Source organism: Etheostoma spectabile, chromosome 2, assembly GCF_008692095.1.
Source record: "Etheostoma spectabile isolate EspeVRDwgs_2016 chromosome 2, UIUC_Espe_1.0, whole genome shotgun sequence".
Taxonomy (NCBI): Eukaryota; Metazoa; Chordata; class Actinopteri; order Perciformes; family Percidae; genus Etheostoma; species Etheostoma spectabile.
Window position 1 is genome coordinate 11828403 of NC_045734.1, and position 22204 is coordinate 11850606.

The window sequence follows — 22204 nt, forward strand, 5'->3', positions numbered from 1 at the left end:
TCCTTGAGGTCTTCTGATAGGGTATGTAACATTTGGTGGGCTGAAAATGTTGCTTTTGCTGTTCTTTTGGCCCTCATACTAGTGATGGCCAAATGAAGCTTCGTGAACCAGTGTCTCTCTGCACAGTACTACCTCCATGAGGGCCTAAAGAAGAGGACTCATGGTGTTAATACCAGAGTTATTATTGTACTTGACTTAAGGATAATTGCACAGGTTACTGAAATTACTAATATTCAATCCTGTACAATGAATTAGACTAATTGGAAACGGATATTGTTTGCAGGTGACAATGATGCAAAACAATGTTTGACAGCATGGAAACAGGATCACTTTGAACTATCCCCAAAATGACTTTGAATTCTATCATGCTGATGTTTAGCAGCTTTAACATTTAGTTCACAACCTAGTTTAGCAGGTAACCATTTGCTAATTATCACTAAATAGAAAGTACAAATGATGCTGAGGGCATTAGTTTTTGAAGAATTTGGTCATAAACTATTTTGCCATTGCTAGCCCAGAGGACAGTGGTGAAAATTGGGCTGCATAAGGCATGTTGTTTTTATCGCTAATGTGATATCCATTGCAAAATACACCCTTGCAACACTCAGGAAAGGCTGCAACATAGCGCGAAAGACAATTTTAGTTAGTTGAGAGCATCAGTAGAAAACTCCCACCTAAGTGTATCTATCAACCCCCCCCATTATTCTTTTTTTAAATGGTGCCATATGTCCAATTCAGTTTAAATTTGTTAAATACAGTTTTTTTTAATCAAAAAAAGCTGCTGTATCTGTAATTTGCTGTATTTTAGCAGCATACTGAAACCAGGCAGAGTATAACTAAGACACTTTAATATCTGTTTTAAATCTTTGGAAGTTCATCATGATATTCAACACAATATTGCATTACTGTATATTTTCCTAATATCCTGCCGCCCGTATCAAAAAAAGCAATGATAAAAAAGTAATCTCTGTAATTTTTTATACAATTACAATAGTAAAGGGCATAATGGAGGTTTATAATTCTATTAAAACGGATCACACAAAAACAATATGTCAGCAAATGCAAATTTAAGATACAGAAACAGTACGGTGCTTTAAATGTATACAATAAACACATTTACAAAGCACGAGTGCAGATCAGATGTGGTACACAAACACATTGGACAGAAAAGAAAATCACAATTTCTATTTGGTGCTGTGAAAATAGTTGTTTTGGACAAACAAAAAGTAAAAAGTCATAACTTTCCAGACTAATGGACAGTAAGTGTAAAGAGGAGCTTCCTGAGGATTTTCACTGGCAAATGAAAGATTTTACAACTGTCAATCTCGTTGACTCTGGAGTATACCAACAAAACACTTAAAAAAGCTTTAATGGTTTCAACACTTGTCAAACCAGTCAGTTTCCTGTAACCGTAGAAGTAGAAAACATTTAAAAGGAGCGTAACAAATGTAATGGCAGTAGTAATAATTGGGGGGCTATGAAACATTAGAATTTTAAATGTTACAAAGCGATCACAGGGTTTCTTGAGTGGTCTTCAACTCAATTCAATGTTTTTTTTTTTACCTTCAAATGAACCGTTGTAATAAATCTTAGGGCGGTAATACGAGGGGGACAGGGAGATAGTGGTAATTAGTCAACACCATACACAGATGAAATCAACAATTACCACAGATGACAGAAATGTCACCTTTAAAGGCATGCACAGGAAAGGCGCAATAGTAAGATTATGCAAAAATAAACCACCATAACAAAAAAAAAACGTTTAAATTAGGCTAGGGTAATATTTTTCATGCACTACTTAGAAAGATACCTGACTTACACAAACGCATTGTCTGACCTTTTGTGCAAGTTGCTAATTCTAACTGATTTAAGGGCAATGTGGTAGCAGCTTTAGAATCAATGGCAACGAAAGAAGGCATTTAGTATGGCAACACACACACACACACCACAGTTAACACCACAAATGATTCCCACAATATCTGGAGTGGTTAAAATAACATTTAAAGAGGTGCTTTGTGAAGATAACAGATTAGAGATGCTTAAAAATAAAAAGGTGAATAACATAAACCAAAAGTTTTAAACCCTGAATGAGACTTATGCTCCAAATTAGCTGCTAAATGGTTTGTGTTTCATGTTTTTTAGTAGTTCTAAAGATTTTACAGAAGAAGTGAAAAGTTATAACAAATACAGTCCGTAACCAGAAACTGTTTTTTTTTTTTTTTTTTTTTTTAAGAAAGTCCTCAGACCAGTAGGCTGTTTTTAAGGGAAGTGGTGTTAGTAGTCTCTCTCTAAGGCTACCCGTAAGCAGGCATGCGGGGTAGTTTTTGCGGGACCGCCTGGTGCCCACAGAGGAACAAAGCAGCTGCTCATCTGCAGAGGGAAAGGAGAGAGGGCACGATAGAGGGACACAGCCCCAACGCCACTCCACCCATACTGGTGGTGGCAATACTGTTGGAGCATCCACACCGGCCAGGAGGAAAAGCAGACCGTGCCCAGAGTGCAACTACCTGAGAGAAGAGACGTAAAGATGAGCACTCCAAAAAACGCAACATAAAGCATTCTCATTGTGTTCACTGAGAAGGGCAGTAGGGAGAAACAGAAACAGATAGAATGTAATGTGTCAGCTGAAACAAACTACAAACACCACAGCAAAAACCCCCCAATGCCAAAGGCCAAAAAATCTAAAAAAAATCGGCTCCAAAGAAAATCCACTAGTATTCAATACAAGGAGACAATCCAATCACGGAAAATACAAGTAATTTTAATAGTTGCCACAATCAGATTTTGTTTGTACAGCGCACTATAGCACAGCAAATAAATAAAGAAAAATAACAGGCAACCCCCGGCTACCGTCAGAAGAATTTGTATACAGTTTAGTACATCGAACATTACCGTCAGGTGAAATGCAAATGACTATGCAAATGACTTCCTGAGTGAGGCCAATGTTGAGACCCTTATTATTAGGGTAATAAAGTTACTCATAAGTAACAGAGACACAGGACCTAAGATCTGTTGATTAAGCTTAGGTTGAGGATTGATGAAGTATGTTAGCTTTACTGTTAATTTATCAAAGCAAAAAGAAAGGATTTAAGAGGTTTATGCATATGAGAAAGTAAAAACGGTTAAAAATAGTCAAATCAGGTGGGGAGTCATGAGCACAGAACAACTCACAACAAGAAGAAGAACACAGGCGCACCACAAGATGATGGAAGCTTTTAAGTTTGAGAATCACCAGCTGGAACGTATTAGGCACAAAAGGGCTGGGGCGGCATAACGACCATCTGCGTACAAATACCCACGACAATTGTTGTCCGAAGGTCACACCAGCGTCATCATGTCAGGTTGAGTCCGGGACACGCCTTGTATTATTCTTCACATTTGTTCCCTCAAAGCACTCCCCGCTCCCGTACCTGACTACTTTAGTGTGCGGGATACTGGGCATCAATCCAAAATGGCAATTAGCAGCACTTTGCGATGTAGTGTGGTTGTGTTATATGATACAACAATAGTCGCATTGAGTTGCATTTAGTATTATGTTGGAGAATTATCAGTAACATTGTCTTTTAATGTCAGTAGATTTCTGCAATACTGGGTAAACGGGAGCACAGCACGCAAGCTTCTGTCCTTTTCTGCTCCTCTAAAACATACGGTGGCAAGTCACACGTCAAAAGGATATTATACATTTGTTTACGACTAAAAGGAGTCGCTTGCTACAGTACGCTCCACCACCCTGAAACCACAACTTAAAGTCGCAAGGTCCCTTTATGAAATCACAGATGGTTTATGACATGTGTCCATAGTCCACGGCGGGTAATGGGGAATACGCAGCATATTTCTCTTCACCGGCGAGTAGATGGAGCACTCCAACACCCAAGGTGGGGGTGGAAGCTGCGGAACAGGAAGGCACCAAGAAACCCAACAAGGGCCACCGAGAGGAACACCAAAGCCAGAGACACAAGGGGTAGGAGAACTGGCACCTCCACAAGTCTAAAACAGGAGAAACATTAACAAAAAAATGATACCTACTACAAAAAAAACATTATCTTATTTTAACGGATGTTCCGGTGCCCCGTGGACAGTGATCGGAGAGAAACAGTGCAAATCATCAAAAGGTAATTGCGACATTTTGATCACCTAGAAATGCATATTTATCCTTAGCTAGTAACTTCAGGATTGCCACGTTCTGTTCTGGCATTACAAGACAGATGAACGGCCCAAGTACGGAGGTAAACGTGGTAAAACTAGCTAGAGTCTTGCAAATGGTTGAAATCGGCAAAAATTGTCCTCTTAGCATTAGATTAGCTTAGCACATTGCACCCTAAAACATGGCTTGCATCCACCCTCAGAGCCACCCTGTAATCAACAAATCATCCACAACCTGTATTGCTAAAAGTCTACGCTTCAAAACGGCAGTCCACAAACTAATGGGTGCACACAGATGCTATGTTCACTATTTTAAGTCTTGTCTAACATCACGTCACAATAGTGGTCTTTCGGAGGTGATGAAACTATGTTAAATGGAAGGGAATGGCAGGATTAAAAAAAAAAAAATCTGAAACACAACCTGAGTAATCTACGAACACAGGGAGAACAGGGAGACTCACATGTTATTCAGCAGATCCTCTTCGTGTTTGGAGTGCAGGGTATTGTACTTTGGACTAAATGCTGCAGCAAGAGTGAAGCCTCACACCGCGTCTCCATCCTCGGAGTCTAACGTCGAAGAGAGCAACAATTCAACAGAGCTTGGCATCATTTACCACACACAGTAGGTGTGTGGGGTGGGCAGCATGAGGGAGGGGGGGGGGGGGGTGACATACAGACACAAGAGACCAATAGAAAGAGTAATTCCCGTCATGGTATGAGCTCGAATATCCCCTTTATTATCAGTGGTTGTATTGCTGCAAATCGATGAGCTAAGGTTTATGCAATATGGACTAAGAGGGAGGGATGCAACGATTACACTTTTTTTTTTTTTAACTATCACCCTCAAGTGTTTTTTCCTGGACGTTTTAAATCATTGCTTAATCTGATGATTCTGGATATAAGTTTTTATGGACTTCCACCTGTTATTTAAATGAAACATTCTAATCTAATCATTTAATCACATTTGCCTATAATTTAGCCAGACATTATTCTATTGAAAAGTTAACTACAATTAAAATAAATCAATGCAGGCAAGCCTGCCTCCATAACATGAGCTAATAATGAGGGGATTACAGAACATATTAGTGTGGGATTGAGGAAAGGTGTGAAAGCTGTAGCGATGTAATCTTTGAAGAAGGGGCAATTACTGGATCTTTGAACCAGTGGGACGGCGGGCACCAGTATGACACCTCAACCACGTCCCTGGGTGCCGTTAGTCGGAAACATGGTTTACTGTAGTATTCTCATCAAACGCTCCAGTGATGAACTCCTCTCTGAGCTCGGAGGAGGTTTGCCCCCCTCACGTTTGACTGGTGGGGACAGACTGTACTGGTACCAGTGCTGCGTTCCCACGCCACCGAGAGATAGCTGTCGCCAGCAGGCCAGACACCGAGGAAGATGACCAGAGCTGTGGCCAAGCGATTGTCCACCATGGTATAAATCAGGGGGTTTCAAAGTATGAAAAGGGTGAGCCCCACTCCAAGGGCACGAATGCTGCTGTGCCCCATCCCCCACTAATCAACCACACCACAAAACAAATGCCACGACAAAAAACTTCTAATTGTTGTATTTTAGAAACAATCTAATCTTTTAAAAGGCATTTTATACATGAATATAAATTCAACACATTGAACATTTGTAAAACATTTCCCCATTTTAATTATTTTATCAGGGCCTTTGTATGGCAAAATACGACTTTTTTCATTTTTCTAATAAGAGCACCCCAAAACTCATTTTTCCAAACCGTTTTCTCAAACAACGTTACATACCCAACAGTGTTTCATATCTTAAAGAAAAACAGTTTGATCGATATTGGAACATCTGTAAATGTTTGCACATTCCTGTGAAATTAAAAAACTAAATCAAAAACTAACACAGTGCAAACTCGTGGAGCTCTAGTTTTAGTGGGGACCCATGTGCTCGTGCTTGTGATGCGCAAATCTGGGTAATGCGGGGTTGCACTGATGAGAGGTATAACCGCAGATCAATCTTAAACCAGCAGCCTTGACGGTATTGCTCTTAGCTTTGCGGTGCGGGAAAACCCACATTCAAAAGATAGCGTTTTGAAGGAAGGGGATGAGCAAGTTCACGCCTTCGTTTTGGAGAGCTGTGGAAAATCAGTCCCTACTGAAGCCAAAAGTGACGCAAGGACACGTCCCACTCATCCTCTGTTTCAAGTCCATGTCAAAGCTCAGCTCACGCCAGAGCCTCTTCCGTCTGCTGAAAGTCCATCTTGGAGTGGTCACGGTGAAGGAAAATGGGTTTTCACCCACTGGGTGCCATTCGTCTTCCTCTCCAAAATACTCCCAACCTGCTCGCGCATGCAATCCACATGCGCGCAGACCACCTGCTGTAAAAAATCCACCTTCAGCTCCGCTATGGCCAAAACATACTTAACGTGGGGAACCATTCCACCGATCCGCTCCACACGCGCACCCCCCGTTCCAACTTTTTCCTAAATCACAGAGTTGATAGTGGCGTAAAAGACGTGCACTACCCCATTTGCCCTGCAGACAGATGTCAGGTGTGTTTATTTTTCGAAGACATCCGAAAAGATAGGCAAGCTTTGCAACCCACTTCATGTCTCCATGGTTTACCATTGTAGAGTGATTTCAGCGGAGGAAAAGAAGGACTCCTCACGGAGATCACAAAGGCGCTTGAGACCTTCATCGGGAAAGCCACCGGTACTCCGAGTGCAGAAGCAGGAGCGTTTAAAGGCCACCCATAACTTGCAGAGGATGGCGAAACACGGATTCACGGCGCGCGACTTATAAGTTAAAATTTTTCTGCCTCGTCCAGCACAGTGTGCAGTCTTGGGGCATCCTCTTAGTTGCCAAGGACTGCGGTGGATTATGCAGTGCCGTCCAAAATAGCAGCCGGGGCGACCTCTTGACCTTTTTTCCGACCACGGTGCCGGGCCTGTTCACTTGCCCTTGCACAATCAGTGCATATTCACAGGCAGCGCCCCAGTCCCATATTTCCGCATGAATCATTCAAACTTGAAGATTTCGTCTGCGTAGTGCGCGAGGGCAGAGGGTGGACAAAACAAAAATCCTCTTCCAACATTTAGCTCATTTAACAACAACGCACGTACACACATTAATTGAGCACAAATTGGGCAAAATACAGTCGACTCGTCCAGATGAGGAGAGGAGGGGCTCACGAACATGTCAACTACCTGTTTGCCGAAACATCTGCGCCCATATCGAGATTCGGCGTTGATGTGTTGTCAGAAAATGATGACATTCAGTTTGGCAGCCGCAGCGTCGCCACATCATTAATGAACACCTGTCTATTAGCAGCAGGAAGAAGTGGGTTAAAGTTTCACCGAGTGTGGGGTTTTCCCCGTCGTTGCAATGCGTAAGGCCACCCGATAGATGCTTCGGTTGCCTTAGCGTTAAAAGTGACTGAACGTCTCCTATGTTTTCATGTGTACACAGCTCCGTCAAGCTTCCTCTCAAAAACTCCGCGGCTGGTCACTAAAACTTGGGTGCTTGGTTTCATGTGGGCCGGAGCTTACAGGGTCTCATTGCTCAGCATTAGCCAGAACCTCCTTACAGATACACATTGCGGCTTGGAGCATCATCGGGAGCAGTCAGAAAAGCCCAAACTTAAGTGAGTCGTGGTCATTAACTTCCTTTTTTCTATTTACGCGAGCTTGTCTCCCCTGCCTTTGTTTAACTAAAAATTTGTCCACTCTTTACCGCAGCAGATAGCTTCTTCTCCGGTTTATTTGTTCCCTCGCCACGCGCCTCCCCTAAAGTGCTCTAGCGCCCCCCCGGGGAGGCGCGCCTCACACTTTGAAAACCCTGGTTAAATGACGACAGCTGATTTGGGCTTTGTGTTTACAAGAAGGAACTGTTCTCTGATGATTTAAAAAAGAAGTGGATGTGCCGTTTGGCATTACTCTGTGACGTCGAAAAATTAGATTTCCGCTACGGTGTTAGGCACCACGGCAGTCTGTTAACTATTGTCAGGTGTATGCAGTGTCAGAATATCTCAACATGAAAACTCATTTAATCCATATTACGTGCGTGAATCTTGAGCAAATGTCCAAACACAGAGGCGTTACACAACCTGCCGAAGAACAAAGATACACAGGTTAATGTTTAGTAGCAATTGTGGAGTGTCAAAGTGCCCGTTTATGTCAATGTCATATGTGTCATGTCATAATATTTTATAAGCACAGTTCAAGGCCGAGGCTACCAAATACTTACACGAAAAAGCACAAAAAAATAAAATGAAATGAAAACAGATACAATAGAAGACAGTAACATAACAAATCACTAAAGAAAATGAATCACATCATCAAGGCGACTCCCGAGCCAAACGCCCTTTCAAATAAAAAGCTTCAGCAATGATGTAAATGGACAAGCTTATTATTACTGTGCTACCTAGCTAGTTGCTAACCGAAACTGTTATAAGCTAACAAATGGACGTAAGGGTGTTAGTTGTGTAGGGACGTTGGCAGCTAAATTACCTGTTTCATACAGCTACTAATAAACCAAATGTACACTAGGTTGCATCTTACTAACTTTTTGCTAGCTTGCAAGGTACTTATCTAGTTACCGCCGGCTGCGTAGTATCGAGACATTCAATAACCGTTATAAGATTTATTGGTCGTGTTTACATCATCGTGGACAAAACTTGTCAATTAACGCTACGGTGTGTTCTTTTGCCGTGGGATTTCAAGCAGGCCCCGCCCGCTTCTTACGTTGATAGGTTTTCTCTCTCCTTTGATTTTTGAGGTGGTAGGCATAGCGCCACCATGTGCTTGGAGTGGGCGACAAGATGTCAAAACCTTGTTCAAAAGAAATTTGAAAGAGTAAGACAACTGCGGGACTTCTACTACTATAATACTTATACTACTCTACTACTACTGACTATACTACTACTAGGATAATATTGTTTGTGTGATTAAATGTTGACAAACAGTAAATTTGTCTGTTCAGCGACTCTGTGATCAGTACTGGGGTACTTATCCTAAAGCCTTGGTTTATTATTTGTTTGGGCAAAAAGTGTGGTCACACAAGAAAGGGTCATGGAGGATATCAAGGTTTGAAGAATATAAGTGGGAATCATTTTAAAAGCTGATATAAGTACATATAAGAGTTCCCAATGTACATGTAGTTGGATGATAATACATATAGTTTTGCCCAGATGTGTTTTCCAAATAAAACAAACACAGGCGCTGTGAGTGTTGGCAAGTGCTTTAGGGCGTATTGAATTTTGAAGAGACAAAAAAAGGCTTGATAAAAAGCGTTATGCAAAGAATCTAATAGGTCTGATATGCCCACCAGGTTGATATGAGGTAAAATACAATATGTGGCTAAAAACACATTCTCACTTTTTATAAAAGGACACATTCAATCCTGTTGTTGTACCAAATTAACCATCATTCACAGTTTTTAAAATCCACAAATCGAGCTCAAACAAGTTGATCTCGAACGTTGCTACATCAGCACAATGGAGTAGTGCAATGATTTATGTGTGCAGCATTATTATCCCAATGATGGTGCAGCATATGCTATCACAACAAATCATCTTAGTAAGAGTCTCCTGTGCTTCTATGGTGGAGACCAAATGAGCCACCGGCCAGGAACCCTAGCAGGGGTTGCTGCGTGACAGTCACTTGTTATGAACTTTGGCATCTTGTTGATAGCGATCGCACAGCATTCTGTCAATAACGAGCCCAAAAGTCCTACTGAAAAACGAAGAAACAGCCTAACTCTCACTTTAAAGACGGATAAGAAATAAGCAATCATAATATATTTTAAGTGAATGTTATTTCCTTCATTTATCTCTAGGACGATAATAAGTACTCCAAAAGACAAGTGCAAAAACAACAGATTAAAGTTCTGCTGTCTGGTCATCGATTTTAATTTGATTTTGTGCATTGGTTATAGATGAAGGTGAATGTCTTAGTTAATGTGCGTTGGCATAATCGTGGTGTTGTGCCGCTTGTAAAATCTATTGAGGTACAAGTATATTTAGTCATTGGCTTTTACTGTGGCAAGTTTACAGGGTACCACTGTCTCATGATCCTGGCTATGCTGGTGCGTTTTCGTTGACGTGGACTGTTGCATTCAGGATGGGAAGGTGGCCAGTAATCACATACATGGCCCTGAGCTGCAGGGAGCCTCTTCCGCTCCCAGAACAGTCACATTTTGGGGTGGCAGTGTGCTGAGGGGGATGTTGGCAGGAACAAAAGTGGTCAACTGCGGTCCTCGGGTGACAGTAACGTCCCAAATTGAAGCCATTAATACCAAAATTGCCCCTGAAAGAAAAAAAAAAAAGAAAAAAGTTACACAAACAACAAAACATCTATTAAAACCCTCAACAGAGTTCTATTGTGGGCCATGGTAGGGAGATCTTGAAATGATCCATCTATTAGCTTTTATTTTTCACCACATTTAGAGTAGGGCTATATTATTATAATGATTCTTATGATTCTTTTATATACCTATTTGTTCTATCTAAAAATTGGAATGTAAATACAGGCTGATATTTTCAATTGATGATCCATGTGTTTTTCCATTAGTTCAACTCTAAACATGTGTCTTTACCTGTAACCTTTATTATTGTGTGGTCTAAACATGTGAAAAATGGATTTAGTTCTAACTCAATGTCTTGTAGGGAGCAACATACCGCTTCTCCATTTGGGCAGTTGGAGTGTACCGGTGTCCTGGGGGATGGGCTGGGAGCCACCAGGAAGATAAGCTTCCCTCGAAAGGCTGGAGGAGAGAGCAGCAGGTGATGGGGGGTCTGTTGGTTGGTTTCACGAGAAGGCCCGGGCTGACCGCCTCATCGATACTGAGGTTGTACATGGTCAGCCGGTTAAGACCATCTTCCCCAGAGTCAAGGTGGACACTAGGCACCTGTGCAGCACAGAACCAACAGAAAAAGAGGAGAGAATGTCACACTGACATCCTAGCGTGTTGGAATGTGTAACGTGTATTTCAAAATTCTTTGAATTGAATGTAAAATATATTGGTTTGCAAGTTAATTGATAAAAACTAAACACTGTTTAGTAGCTTTGTAACAATCAAAATTTGCAAACCAGTGAAGCCTTGTGAACGTAGCCTATGTCAATAGCACCACAGCTAACTTTAAGAGGTAGCTGAACAAAAAATACCTTAATGTCGTTGATGTCTTTTCCGTAGGTGATTCGGCGCCCATATTCTCCACCAGTCAGGCCACCTGACTGCAGCTTTTACAGCACTTTGACAGTTGGCTTGGTCCTTTCAAATATCCCACGCGCACCTAGAGGAGACATACCCAGCAATGTATATCAGAAAAAATCAGTTTGCTAAATTTTTAGAAGGCATATTATATAATATAAAAAACTTATACTAGTGTAGAATACTACAAAGGTGCCAGTGAGAGTGACAATAAACTATCTTAAAAGAAAAATATGAACAAACTACAAAAAACGAGCTTAAGTTCTCTAATCTGACCTGTTGTCTAACCAAGCAGGCCGTCCAAGTTGCGGTGCTAATCAAACAATTGTGTACAATATGCGGTTCTGAAGACATATTTAGTACCCAATAAAGTTTTTGATCGCCCGTGTAGGTTCAGCTATCTGGGAATAAAGCAACAAAAAAACATTGCATGCATATATTGCTAAGAACCAATCAGATACCCCATCACTGACATGGCTCGTATGGACCCGGTCGGAGGGAGATGACAGAGGAGTTGGTGTGCTGACAGTTAACGGGCAGTGAAGTCCTGTAGAAAATAACCAAAGGCCTACAGGGACAAATAGAAAACGACACCTCATAAAACAACTTAAAAATCAATCATACAATTTACCACAAATAATTGTGATGACTGAAAAAAACGTTACTCCATTAATAGAAAAAAAGGAGTACCTGGTTCAGTTCAATGAAGGTTGAGGTAATCTTTTACGGGACCAGAAAAAGACAGATGTTTCTAAGGATCTGATATCGTCTGGAGTTGTGGCGGCAGAGATTTGATTTTTAGTACTCACGTTTTAAATTTTCACGTGACCAAAAGGACTTATTGGTGAGTTCTAGAAACACAGGGTCCCTGAGTACCTACATTTTTCATCACAACAGATCCTGATGCATACTTTGGAGTTGGTGGGGTGGTAGGGTCCTTCTGGTATCTTATGGTACTGTTTTGAAAGGATACACACGTCTTTTCAGGTGAAATATGACTCTACTGTACACTAAGGTTTAAAAAATATGATGTAATACTTGTGGGTGTGTTGACACATAATAACGCTTTACATTGGACAGGACAGCTGAGGTGATATTTAAAAGCAAAAACTGGTGGGCAGCCACGTCTTACCATTGAATCACCTCGGATAGCAAAGTACTCTCTGTGAGGGTCGCTGCGGCTGTGAGGGGGGCGTCGATAGTGTAGTTGTGGGCGGTGCAGCGTTATGGCGTAGTGTTGAGCCTGATTATAGGATTGGTGCAAATCAGAGGGGGAGGTTTCTTCTAAAGGCAATCAATTTGCAACAAACAAGAAGTGGTTCTGCTGCAAAGTCTGTGGAAAGTGCACTACACATTCCAGTATCCAAAGTTTGTTACCCTCTTGACATGTAACTGGGAGTGAACAAAACGAAACAAGCTGAAATGTAGACAAAAGTGAAAGCACACGTAGATTCTAACACTTAACTAAATACGTTAGAAGTTATTCCTCTGATTACAAGAGAGAGTGTATCTGCAGATGTACATAACGTGACATAATCGAAACAAATTGGTCTGTTCACCATCAAAGCAACTTGTTTACATTTCAGCATCAGCTGATCAGCTTTCGAGTGCCATTATCGGGTCTAAAGCTTGTATATAGGAAATGCATGTAGACTCACAGGTTGACGTTTGCGAACCATGGCAGCATCTCTTGACGGGACTTCCCACTCTTGGCGGATGGACACGACAGAGTGACTGACCCCAGTGGTCAACAGCCAGGTAAAATTCAGAGTTCACCTGTAACAAAGGAGAAACACTCGACATGAGCGTCTGAGGAGACATAAAGTGTGGTTCAAAAATCACAAACCCTATTGAGGGAAATACTTGCAAAAGGTCCATGAGGTTCAGCGTGTCTCTGGAAGCAAGGGCAGCGGTTACATTTCCACCTAACAGCATCAAAACAAAGATCAGGCTACCACATGGCATTGTGAAACCTCAGGACTTCTGACTAAGTCATTAGGAAAAAAACAGAAAGCTGGACACTTAGATTGAACTACCGGTCTAAAATGTCACTTAGTCTGATCACAAGGGTACCTTACAGTAATACATCACCAAACCTTACACCCAATCAAAATTTGCTATATGTACATTGCCTTGACTAGACACTGACACGTACATGGCCCAAAGTCCACAGTGGCGTAGAGCCTGTGATTGGAGCACACTTGCAGGTAGTTGAAGCCCAGCGCCATCTCTGGTGAAAAAGCCCACGCTCCTTGCCCAGGTGATGACCTGGACACAGTTTGCTCGGTGGCGCATGATTGTAGTACAGCAAAAATAACTGGCCAAATTCATTCTCACCTACCAAAACACAGAAAGACCAGGGACGATGTTATTTAACTTATGAATAAAGTAACGTAATGATAGTTAATGCACAACAGACACAGACCTGCAGGAATCAGTCCAGGAGAAGCCACTGTACAGGTGTGATTAGGACCACCGTTCTGGTGAGGTAAGGCTTCATCATCGCGTGCCAGTAGGAACTTCCCCATCCACTATCTACTGCTGCGTGTGTAGTCTGAAATAACAAAAGTACCGTGTATTAACTACTGTATGTTGTTGCGGCATACAATGTGACATTATTTATATTACCTAGCCAAAGGAGTCATGGGTTTGGCGTGTTTGGTATTTGTTAGTATGTTAAAAGTGCCACTTTTAATAATTGAAATATGATATGAAAAGTATACAAGAATATCAAAATAACTAATTCTTAATAATTAATATTATATGGAATAATTATACCATAATAAAATAACAGGATGACTAATGCGATACAATAAAACAACACTATATATAAATATAATATGATATAAATAATAATACATTATACTGAGTGTCAGTTATGGTGCATGTCTTATAGACGTACGTATATGGTTGCTAGTGGTGTATATGTGTTGTAGGTGTGTGTATTGTGTTGCAGGGGTGTAGTGTGGTGTTGTAGGGTTGTGTGTAATGTGTTGTAGTGTGGATTGTGTTGCAGGGGTGTAGTGGGTTGTAGAGGTGTGATATGTGTGTAGTAGTGTGATATGTTGTGTGTGTGGTATTTGTGTTGTGTGTTATGCGTTGCGCCGAAATGTTCTGTATTTTTTTGCGTGTTTTTGCTCGCTTGCTAGCTAGCTGTATCAGCAGTAAGTCACATGACAAATAAAGAGGAAAATTTTTTAAGATTTCCAGGTGTGTAGAGGAGAGGAGACACATAAGCCGAAAGTTTTGGCTCATTTTAATGAAATCAAAGTGATTAAGGAGCAAATCTAGTACCTTCTAATACCTGAAGGAAGGTTCCCTTCTGCCATTTCTGTTTAGAATTAAAAAAAAACTAGCTTGCAAACCAACAAAAAATAACTATATTTTAAAGTGCTATTCCAGGAATATATAATAAAAAACGAAAATCTTTTATGCCAAGAGAGTAAGGTGAATCAACAAGGGGACTGTTTAAGTCCTGAGAAAATCTTTTAGGTTTTCTCACATTCAAATATAGATGTGATAGTGTTGTCATCCGTATACACACCGAAGTAACAAAGCACTACTTCTGTTGCATATTTGGCTACTAACGGTGAATCGGTGTATTTATCAAGATTTTGGATTTGAACCAATCAACTTATTATGTAATTCAGTATTTACTAGGTAACAAACAAAGCTCTTTTCTCGAGTAAACAGCAGGAATTAAAGATCCCCCGTAGAGTTCCCTCTAGGAGTATTTTTTTCTACATAATGAAAGATCTGAGCATATGTTTACTCGCCACATTTCTTATCTAGCACAGAACCCATTTAAAATTAATTATGTTGTGTTACATATTCATCAAGCAGGACCCTTTAATCAGGGGTTGTTAAATTCCTCTAAATAGGGGGGTGGAAGCCAGGACGCCAAAACAACAAAAATGTCATTGTTTAAAATAGCGCCAAAATACTAAGTCAAAACTTTTTGAACATTTACATTGTGAGTAGGTAGGGTATGCCTTGGAAGGTTCAACTTCTTCATCTCGTTTTTCTTCTTACGAATCTGAGGAAGCAGCACAATGTCTTTCTTTGAGCGAAGCCAGGAAGGCAGCCCCCCTGACTACACACAATAAAAATGTAAGCAAGAGGTGTTTTGGAACTTAAATCGGAAGTTCAGTTCAATTAATACCAAAGATAACGCATTACAATTCAAGTTTTGAGATCCCCCTTTGTACACTTCAAAAGGTGGCTGTAAAAAACTTTCAGTTGTGTCCTTCATGACAAACAAGGACGTGGTTAAAATCCGTCAGTTACAATAGATTCCCAGTCTCACACTGAGAAAACAAACCACCAAACTTCCATGTATACGTTATTGGTGGGCATAAATATGGACTAGTTATTACTGATGGGTGTGTTCAGTCTTTAAATGCATCAATTTTATAAATTGATCAGATGGTTGTTTGGTATAATCGTTACCCAAGGAAACAACTAACTCTAGAGCTAGGCAGATAAATGTGGTGTTTAAAAACAACAATATTATCCTGAAATGTGTTGAAATAAAAAAGCATAAAGTAGCATGAGAGGAGAATATCAAGATGTTAAACTACGTTCTGCAATCTTCTTTTTAAAATGTCTCTGAAACTCTATCAAAAACCAAAATATTGTACATATATACAACCCGCATTCACAATGTACCACTAGCTGACACATATGTAGGGGTCAAGGACGAAGGATCACACTAAACCAATGTCTTGGGCCAGCGTTAAGGAAAGTCACAATCTCTACTCTCCATTTTGTTTATTTCCACCAAATTGTAGGTGGAGGACTCCTAGTGGTGTTCCAGGGAATGTCCTCAACATAAAAAGGTGTGAATATAATTCCAACACACCACTTAAGTTGATTTATGTAGGTTGTGTTAGTAATTAAACTGTATCAGGAGGTCTCTTGCTATAATATGCTTACCGAAGTGCCGGGTACAATGTGTACATTTACACAACTGCATCCTTATACATTATTCTTTATATTATTCTTGTTTGTTATTGAAAAAATATTACATTTTAAAATTTAAATGGGATTTTTTGTGCGGATCTTTACAAAACAAAAGATATTTTTTTATTTATTTAGTCTGTCAATGGTTGTGCAGACCGCGACCCAGAACGTCTCTGCAGCACCGCAGTATAACAAATTCAGATTGGTTGACACATATTTGACTTTTACAAATATTGCGTTCCCTGTGATTTGGTATTGCACTAGTCAATATTTTGGATTGGGGAAAATTGCAATTTAAAGTTCGATATACCGTGACATAAAAGTCCTCTTACTGTGATTGTGTCTAAATACTATACATACATGAAAAACAACTAATGAGATAAAACTATCAAAGATGCCATTTTGAAATCTGAAATATCAAGGTGACACTTAAAATGTCTTGATGGACATGCAAGGATCGTCCTTGATTAGTTTTTTGTGTTGAAGTTAGTTGAAACAAGCAACAGTCCCACAAACATTCTGCAATTTAAACAACAAAATCCAATGTCTGCGGGTAAAGCTTAAAGAAGCGTTACGGTAACCTACGGTCGGATGGCATTCAGGCCTGCCATGTACGTCTTTGAGCAGGTCGATCATTCCAGTAGACTCTGGGGATCCGGCTGTAATAGGAGGTTCCTGATATGAACGAAACTCTTGCCTCTCTCCGAAAGCAGTCGTTCTGGTATCCCGCTGAATGAACGAGGGCCCCAGCTGCAGGACAACACATATAATATGGCCTCCATGAATGTCATCATAAATCAGTTATGTCGTTTTTACATGAATGAGGTTAAGTTGTATGTTTTTATACAGTGCGACTTAAGGAATGTGTGCATTAGACAGGGTAACCGGACCCTTGACGTACAATAAAGGTTGTGAATAAATACACTGATATGTATTAAATACAGCACGTAATATGTAAACCGCAAGTCAACATATTAAAATATATTTTCGTGTGGAAAGTGTTTTAGTGATATAGTAATATTAAGACAGTACAGGGACACACACATACTGACTTTTTTCGGGATATTAAAAAACAAACATAGTTGTCGTCCACAAAATGATGTCTATTGCCTTTGGCACTATCAATAAGCATAAATAACCTCCCCATTAAGGATGTTGTTGTGTGTATGTTCTGTAATCAAATGACAGCAAGTTCCAGTATGTTTGAAAAAATACGATCTGTTTGATCATTTTGTAAGGTTATGGAATGAGGGATGCAGGTATAGCTCCTTAATCCGAGAAAGAAGAGACTTATAAAACCTTTAAAAAACTCAGAGGGACTTTACTGTGTGGTCCAAAAGCAGCAGCAGGCAGTAGCTTCCAAATCTGAGCAGAGACATGATTAGTCTCACACGAAGCGTGCTGTCCGGGTTAAGAGCACCATTGAATAAAATCACCTTTTCAGGGGTGAGTTAATTCACCAACCAATCCTCAATTACTTCCCTGGTACGCCAGTGCTATTTTTAAATGAGTGACGGCAGCATCTGAGATCGATGCGGAAGTAAAATCACGTGATGCTTACTTGCATGGTGTGATAATAAAAGCGTTTGTACATCGTTAGGTTGGCAGCCGTAGGCGTGAGATGAGCACAAGCGTTGCGCAAAGCATGAATAGATCATGGCGGTTAGGAACAATAAGGAAAGGTATTATCCATTCCCCACTTCTTCCAAAGGTGAAGAGGTCAACTTCAAGATTTTAAATGGAATTCCCTACAAAACGAATTCTTATATAAGATACAATTTTGATACAAATAACTGTGTTTTTTGTGAAAAGGAATGTGAGAATTAGACACGTGTTCTTTCTGTGTGATGTCAGTGCAACCTCTTCTGGAACAAGATCTGCAGCGCTGGTTCCAGACCCGGGGATTTGTACTTCTCTGACTGTGAGGAATAGTTAAGTTCGGTTGTGTTTTGTTGAGACAAGAAGGTAGACTCGATTCTAAACAATTGTTACGTTTTAGGGAAACATGTTTTATCATAAATGCAGATTTTTAAGATCCCAAAAACCCTCTTGTGTCACTGGAAGAAGAGCCTAAACCTTTTGTATAAATCTCTGAAATGGTTAAGGTTGGAAAAGCCCGGATTTGGTTTATCTATTGAAACTTTTGATTAATGTTGAGATAGCCCCCTTTATTTATTGTTTGTCAGTATTTATTTTTTACAATTTATATGTTTTCTGTTATAATGCTTTTATGTTTCGACTTGGTTCGACCCGAGGCAATGTTGTTTTTTGAAATGGTGTTGATTGATTCTAGACTGCTGTTTGTTTGTATATTTGATTTTGTTAAAAAAAAAAAAAAACAAAAAAAATTGTATACTGGCAATCGGCGCCGTTGCTGCGGGTAGAGTTTTGTCTGTCCGACTGATCCATCGACATTGCTGCTGACGTATGACACGTGGGCAACGGAAATCTCACGAGAGCCAGGCGGCCCGCTTCTGAGGAGCAGCGGCCGCAGTTGCTTTGTCACGCACTGAACAAGGCCAGGCGGGACCAGCGCCATGCTGGGGAAAACGCCGGCTTCTCAGCTGATTTAACACCTGATTGGTTATTTGACCGTTTTATATCTAAACTTTTATTGTTTTTTGATCGGAGGGATTTTAATTGCTATTGTATGATTTAAGATTATTCGTCCAGAGACCATGTTGTGTGGCTGATAGTGGGGGACGTTAGAAGTCAGAGGAGGATAAATATTGAGCAGATCAACTGACTCTATCAGTGTGTTGTAATTCAAAATCAGCCACAGGCGCATGTAAAGCACTTTGAGAGCCACTCTGTCAGACTTAAAGGGGTTTAGGAATGCACAAACCGATTTTACCTTGTCATAGGTGAATAACGACAGGTGCAGTGGGTAAAAGAGACATACATAAAAGCTTTAAAATCCATTGACGCCTTCCTCGTCAAGACCACATGTTGAAACTGCGTGAAACGGGCGAAATCCAACAAGCCAAAAGAGACGTAGGATCTCGAACCTGTAGCTTGTCACGACCCGGGACGTAGTAAGGATGAACGGTCCAGCCCCAAACCGTTTACACACAGGCCAACTGACCTGCAGACCAGCGTCAAATGGAGCTAGCGTTAGGGTCAAAATAGATGGTCGACTGAGAACGCGACGGGACATTGGCTGCCAGTGTAGGATGATACCAGGGACATTTTCCCCCAAAGACAGTTTTCAAAACTTAGGACAATTTAAAGCAGGATTAGTGCTAAGCTGCTGTTGCTGTTTCCGACTGTCTGGTCATCAACCACAAGCTGTAAGGTATGATTTCATCGCTAACATGAACATTAGCAAGGTGCTAAGTATCTGGTAGCTAGTCATAGGCTGAATGTGTGTTGTTACCTGAATGGCAAAGGGGCTAACGTTTCATTTTCTAACTGTCCATCAATATATAAATACAGTGTGGTGTCATGTGCTCCAATCTATAGTAGGTCACGATGCAGTTTGTCCACTTGGGAGGCTATTTTTATGTAGTATGTCCAGCAAGAAACTAACTGCAGCTGAGTCGAATCATGATAGTTTGGTTGCGAGCTAGCGTAAGCTGAACGTTACTCAGCTGAGCTGCTAGCTAGCTGGCTAGCTATAGCATCGCCGTTGCTTGACAACCAGAACTAGAAAACGTTATCATTTTATATGATACGAGTCAATCTCGTTGAAAACGGGTGTACAGAGCAATGGTATTTGATTTGCAGTTTTTTTTGTATTTCAGAGAACATCAAGAGGTCACGACACGAAGTGAGCTTGGCTGAAACAGATGCTTCCGAGTGTGGCATAGCGGGGACAAACAACTGTCTCATAAAGACATTAAGGACCTCACATATCATCAAAGGTAACCTTTTCGACTATTCTTACAAAACCGACGTCTTAGGGTTTGGGGTAGCATTGTGATCTGGGTAGGTTGCAGAGCAGTGTTATCATAACAATGTTCTACCAGGATGAGTGAGGACTTTTATCAACAATATGTGAGCCAGGTAACAAACATAGTGAACTATTTAAAGCAGGAATTAGAACTATTCATCTGGATTATCGCATGATTGGTAGTGCATCTCAATTAAATTATTTCTCTTTTTGGGGAGGGAGGCTGGTGAAAATAATTGGACAAATGGGTGTGTATACAAAAGGTATGAATGAATGCTAGATGTGTGTGAAGTACCTTTTGAGGCCTGTCGCATCGACCTGAACTTTGTTAGTCAACAATAAAGTCTTTAGAAAAGGCAAATGTGAATGGGGACAAATTGTCAAGGCAAGAAAAAACTGGTTTTGTCAGTGAAGGAGTGGAGACATCAGGCCTAATTGGCCGGCGTCTAAAAGGTAAATCATTCAGATTTGAAGCTGGTCTACTGGTAAAGGCAATGGTAAAACACTGGTTTAGAGTACAGCTTTGGCACAGCTTAGAGGTTAGAACTGCTTTGTGCTGGAATAACTGTGAGGATTTGCTTGTTGTGTGTAAAAGGTAATAAAGTCTATGTACAAAATTTATGTGTTTGTTTCAGTTATTCTTCAGCCACAATGGAAGACAGCCAAGGGGAAACTAAGTACCGACGTCTGTTCCCAAAGCCAAAAGGGGAGGTTACACCGTCAAAGGAAGTGAAGACAGAGCCAAAGTTGGTAGTTTAAATCTATTTTTTACTACAAACAAAAAAATAAAAATGTGCATCATATAGGCATAAAATAACTTTTCACCATTCAAACAACAAATCCTTCCTAAGTGCAATGGTCATAGGTGCTAAAAAGACTTTCACACACAACAGGCTCTGCCTTAGACCGGATGAGGCTGGTGTTCGAGGAGTCATCCACCCCGTGTTCCTTATCTGGGAGCAGTCCGGCAAGCTTCTGTGCACCAGGCCGGTGTGTCAGCTTTGACAGGCACCCAACCCGACATACTCCCTGACGCCTCCAAAAAACTCTCCATCAGATAGCAGCACGACACAGCGTCGGGGATCCACGACACGGAAACTTCTACCAAAAACACCAGCACCAGCTCACAAGTCATAGGCCAGTGTCTGCATGCTGCAAAGAGAACAGGATGTAGTGGACAATCCACTTATTTGTATCTTTTAGATTACAGAGTAGATGAGAATTGTTTTTAATCAAATAAAGTTTTCATTTGTTGTCGTGATAATTACTGTGTTGTGTATAATGCGTGAACCAATGAATCAATGGGATGGTTAGAATGCAACAGTGGTATCAAAATTGGCCTCACCTTTCCAGACACTCTGATTCTCAACGTGGCTGGTCAACTCTGGAAAATATCATTGCATTTTGCAAAGAATATTCTAGAGGCAACCGGAGAAGGCCAGGATGGTCGAGTCGTAACAGGCTTATCTCCTAGATAACTAAAAACAAGGCTAATACAAAATTATGCGTATGCCGACATCACGGACGTGTGAGTATTACTCTAGGTAACAACGGACGGCACAATGTTGGCTATGTGTTGAACTGCTACAACTGCTAAATGACCAAAACTACCAGTTGAAGAGTCAGTTCCAATAACTGGCAAGTGGATCTACATAGATCTTCCTCTGATTCCGGCTCAAACGATACCGTTCAACAGCTAGAGTATCCATCTTCTTCTGCTGTTGCTCTGTCAGGCTCGTTTGCACAACAAACCAACAGGCGCATCTAATTTAACTAGCATGAGCCAGACCTATAAGGCAGAACACCTCTCGTGTCAAGCCAGGCGCAAGTTAGGAGGGTGGTATGAGGTAGTGATGGCAATCAACGAAGCTTCATGAACCAGTGTATTTATTTTCTGAGCCCACTAGATGGGCTCTGGTTTTAAGAGAAGACCTAAGGAATGCAATGCCACTTTTGTTCTCAACCAATCTGTGGAACAGAGAGTTCCATCTAGTGGACTCAGAAAAATGGGGGGGGGGGGGGGGAA

The 22204-nt window shown here is 40.9% G+C and overlaps 1 protein-coding gene and 1 long non-coding RNA gene across 2 annotated transcripts in view; one reads left to right on the forward strand and one right to left on the reverse strand.

Annotated features, from left to right (window-relative positions):
* Positions 1-5576, reverse strand: part of LOC116701622 (arachidonate 15-lipoxygenase B) — a 21803-nt gene extending 16227 nt beyond the window's left edge. The window contains exons 1-2 of the mRNA XM_032535423.1: positions 5480-5576; positions 2299-2370 (exon numbers count right to left, since the gene is read on the reverse strand). Of these exons, the coding sequence (XP_032391314.1) occupies positions 2299-2370; positions 5480-5576 (169 nt within the window). The remainder of the gene's footprint in view (positions 1-2298; positions 2371-5479) is intronic.
* Positions 5577-21494: 15918 nt separating this feature from the next.
* Positions 21495-22204, forward strand: part of LOC116699834 (uncharacterized) — a 16737-nt gene continuing 16027 nt past the window's right edge. The window contains exon 1 of the long non-coding RNA XR_004334520.1: positions 21495-21504. This is a non-coding gene — a long non-coding RNA (uncharacterized LOC116699834). The remainder of the gene's footprint in view (positions 21505-22204) is intronic.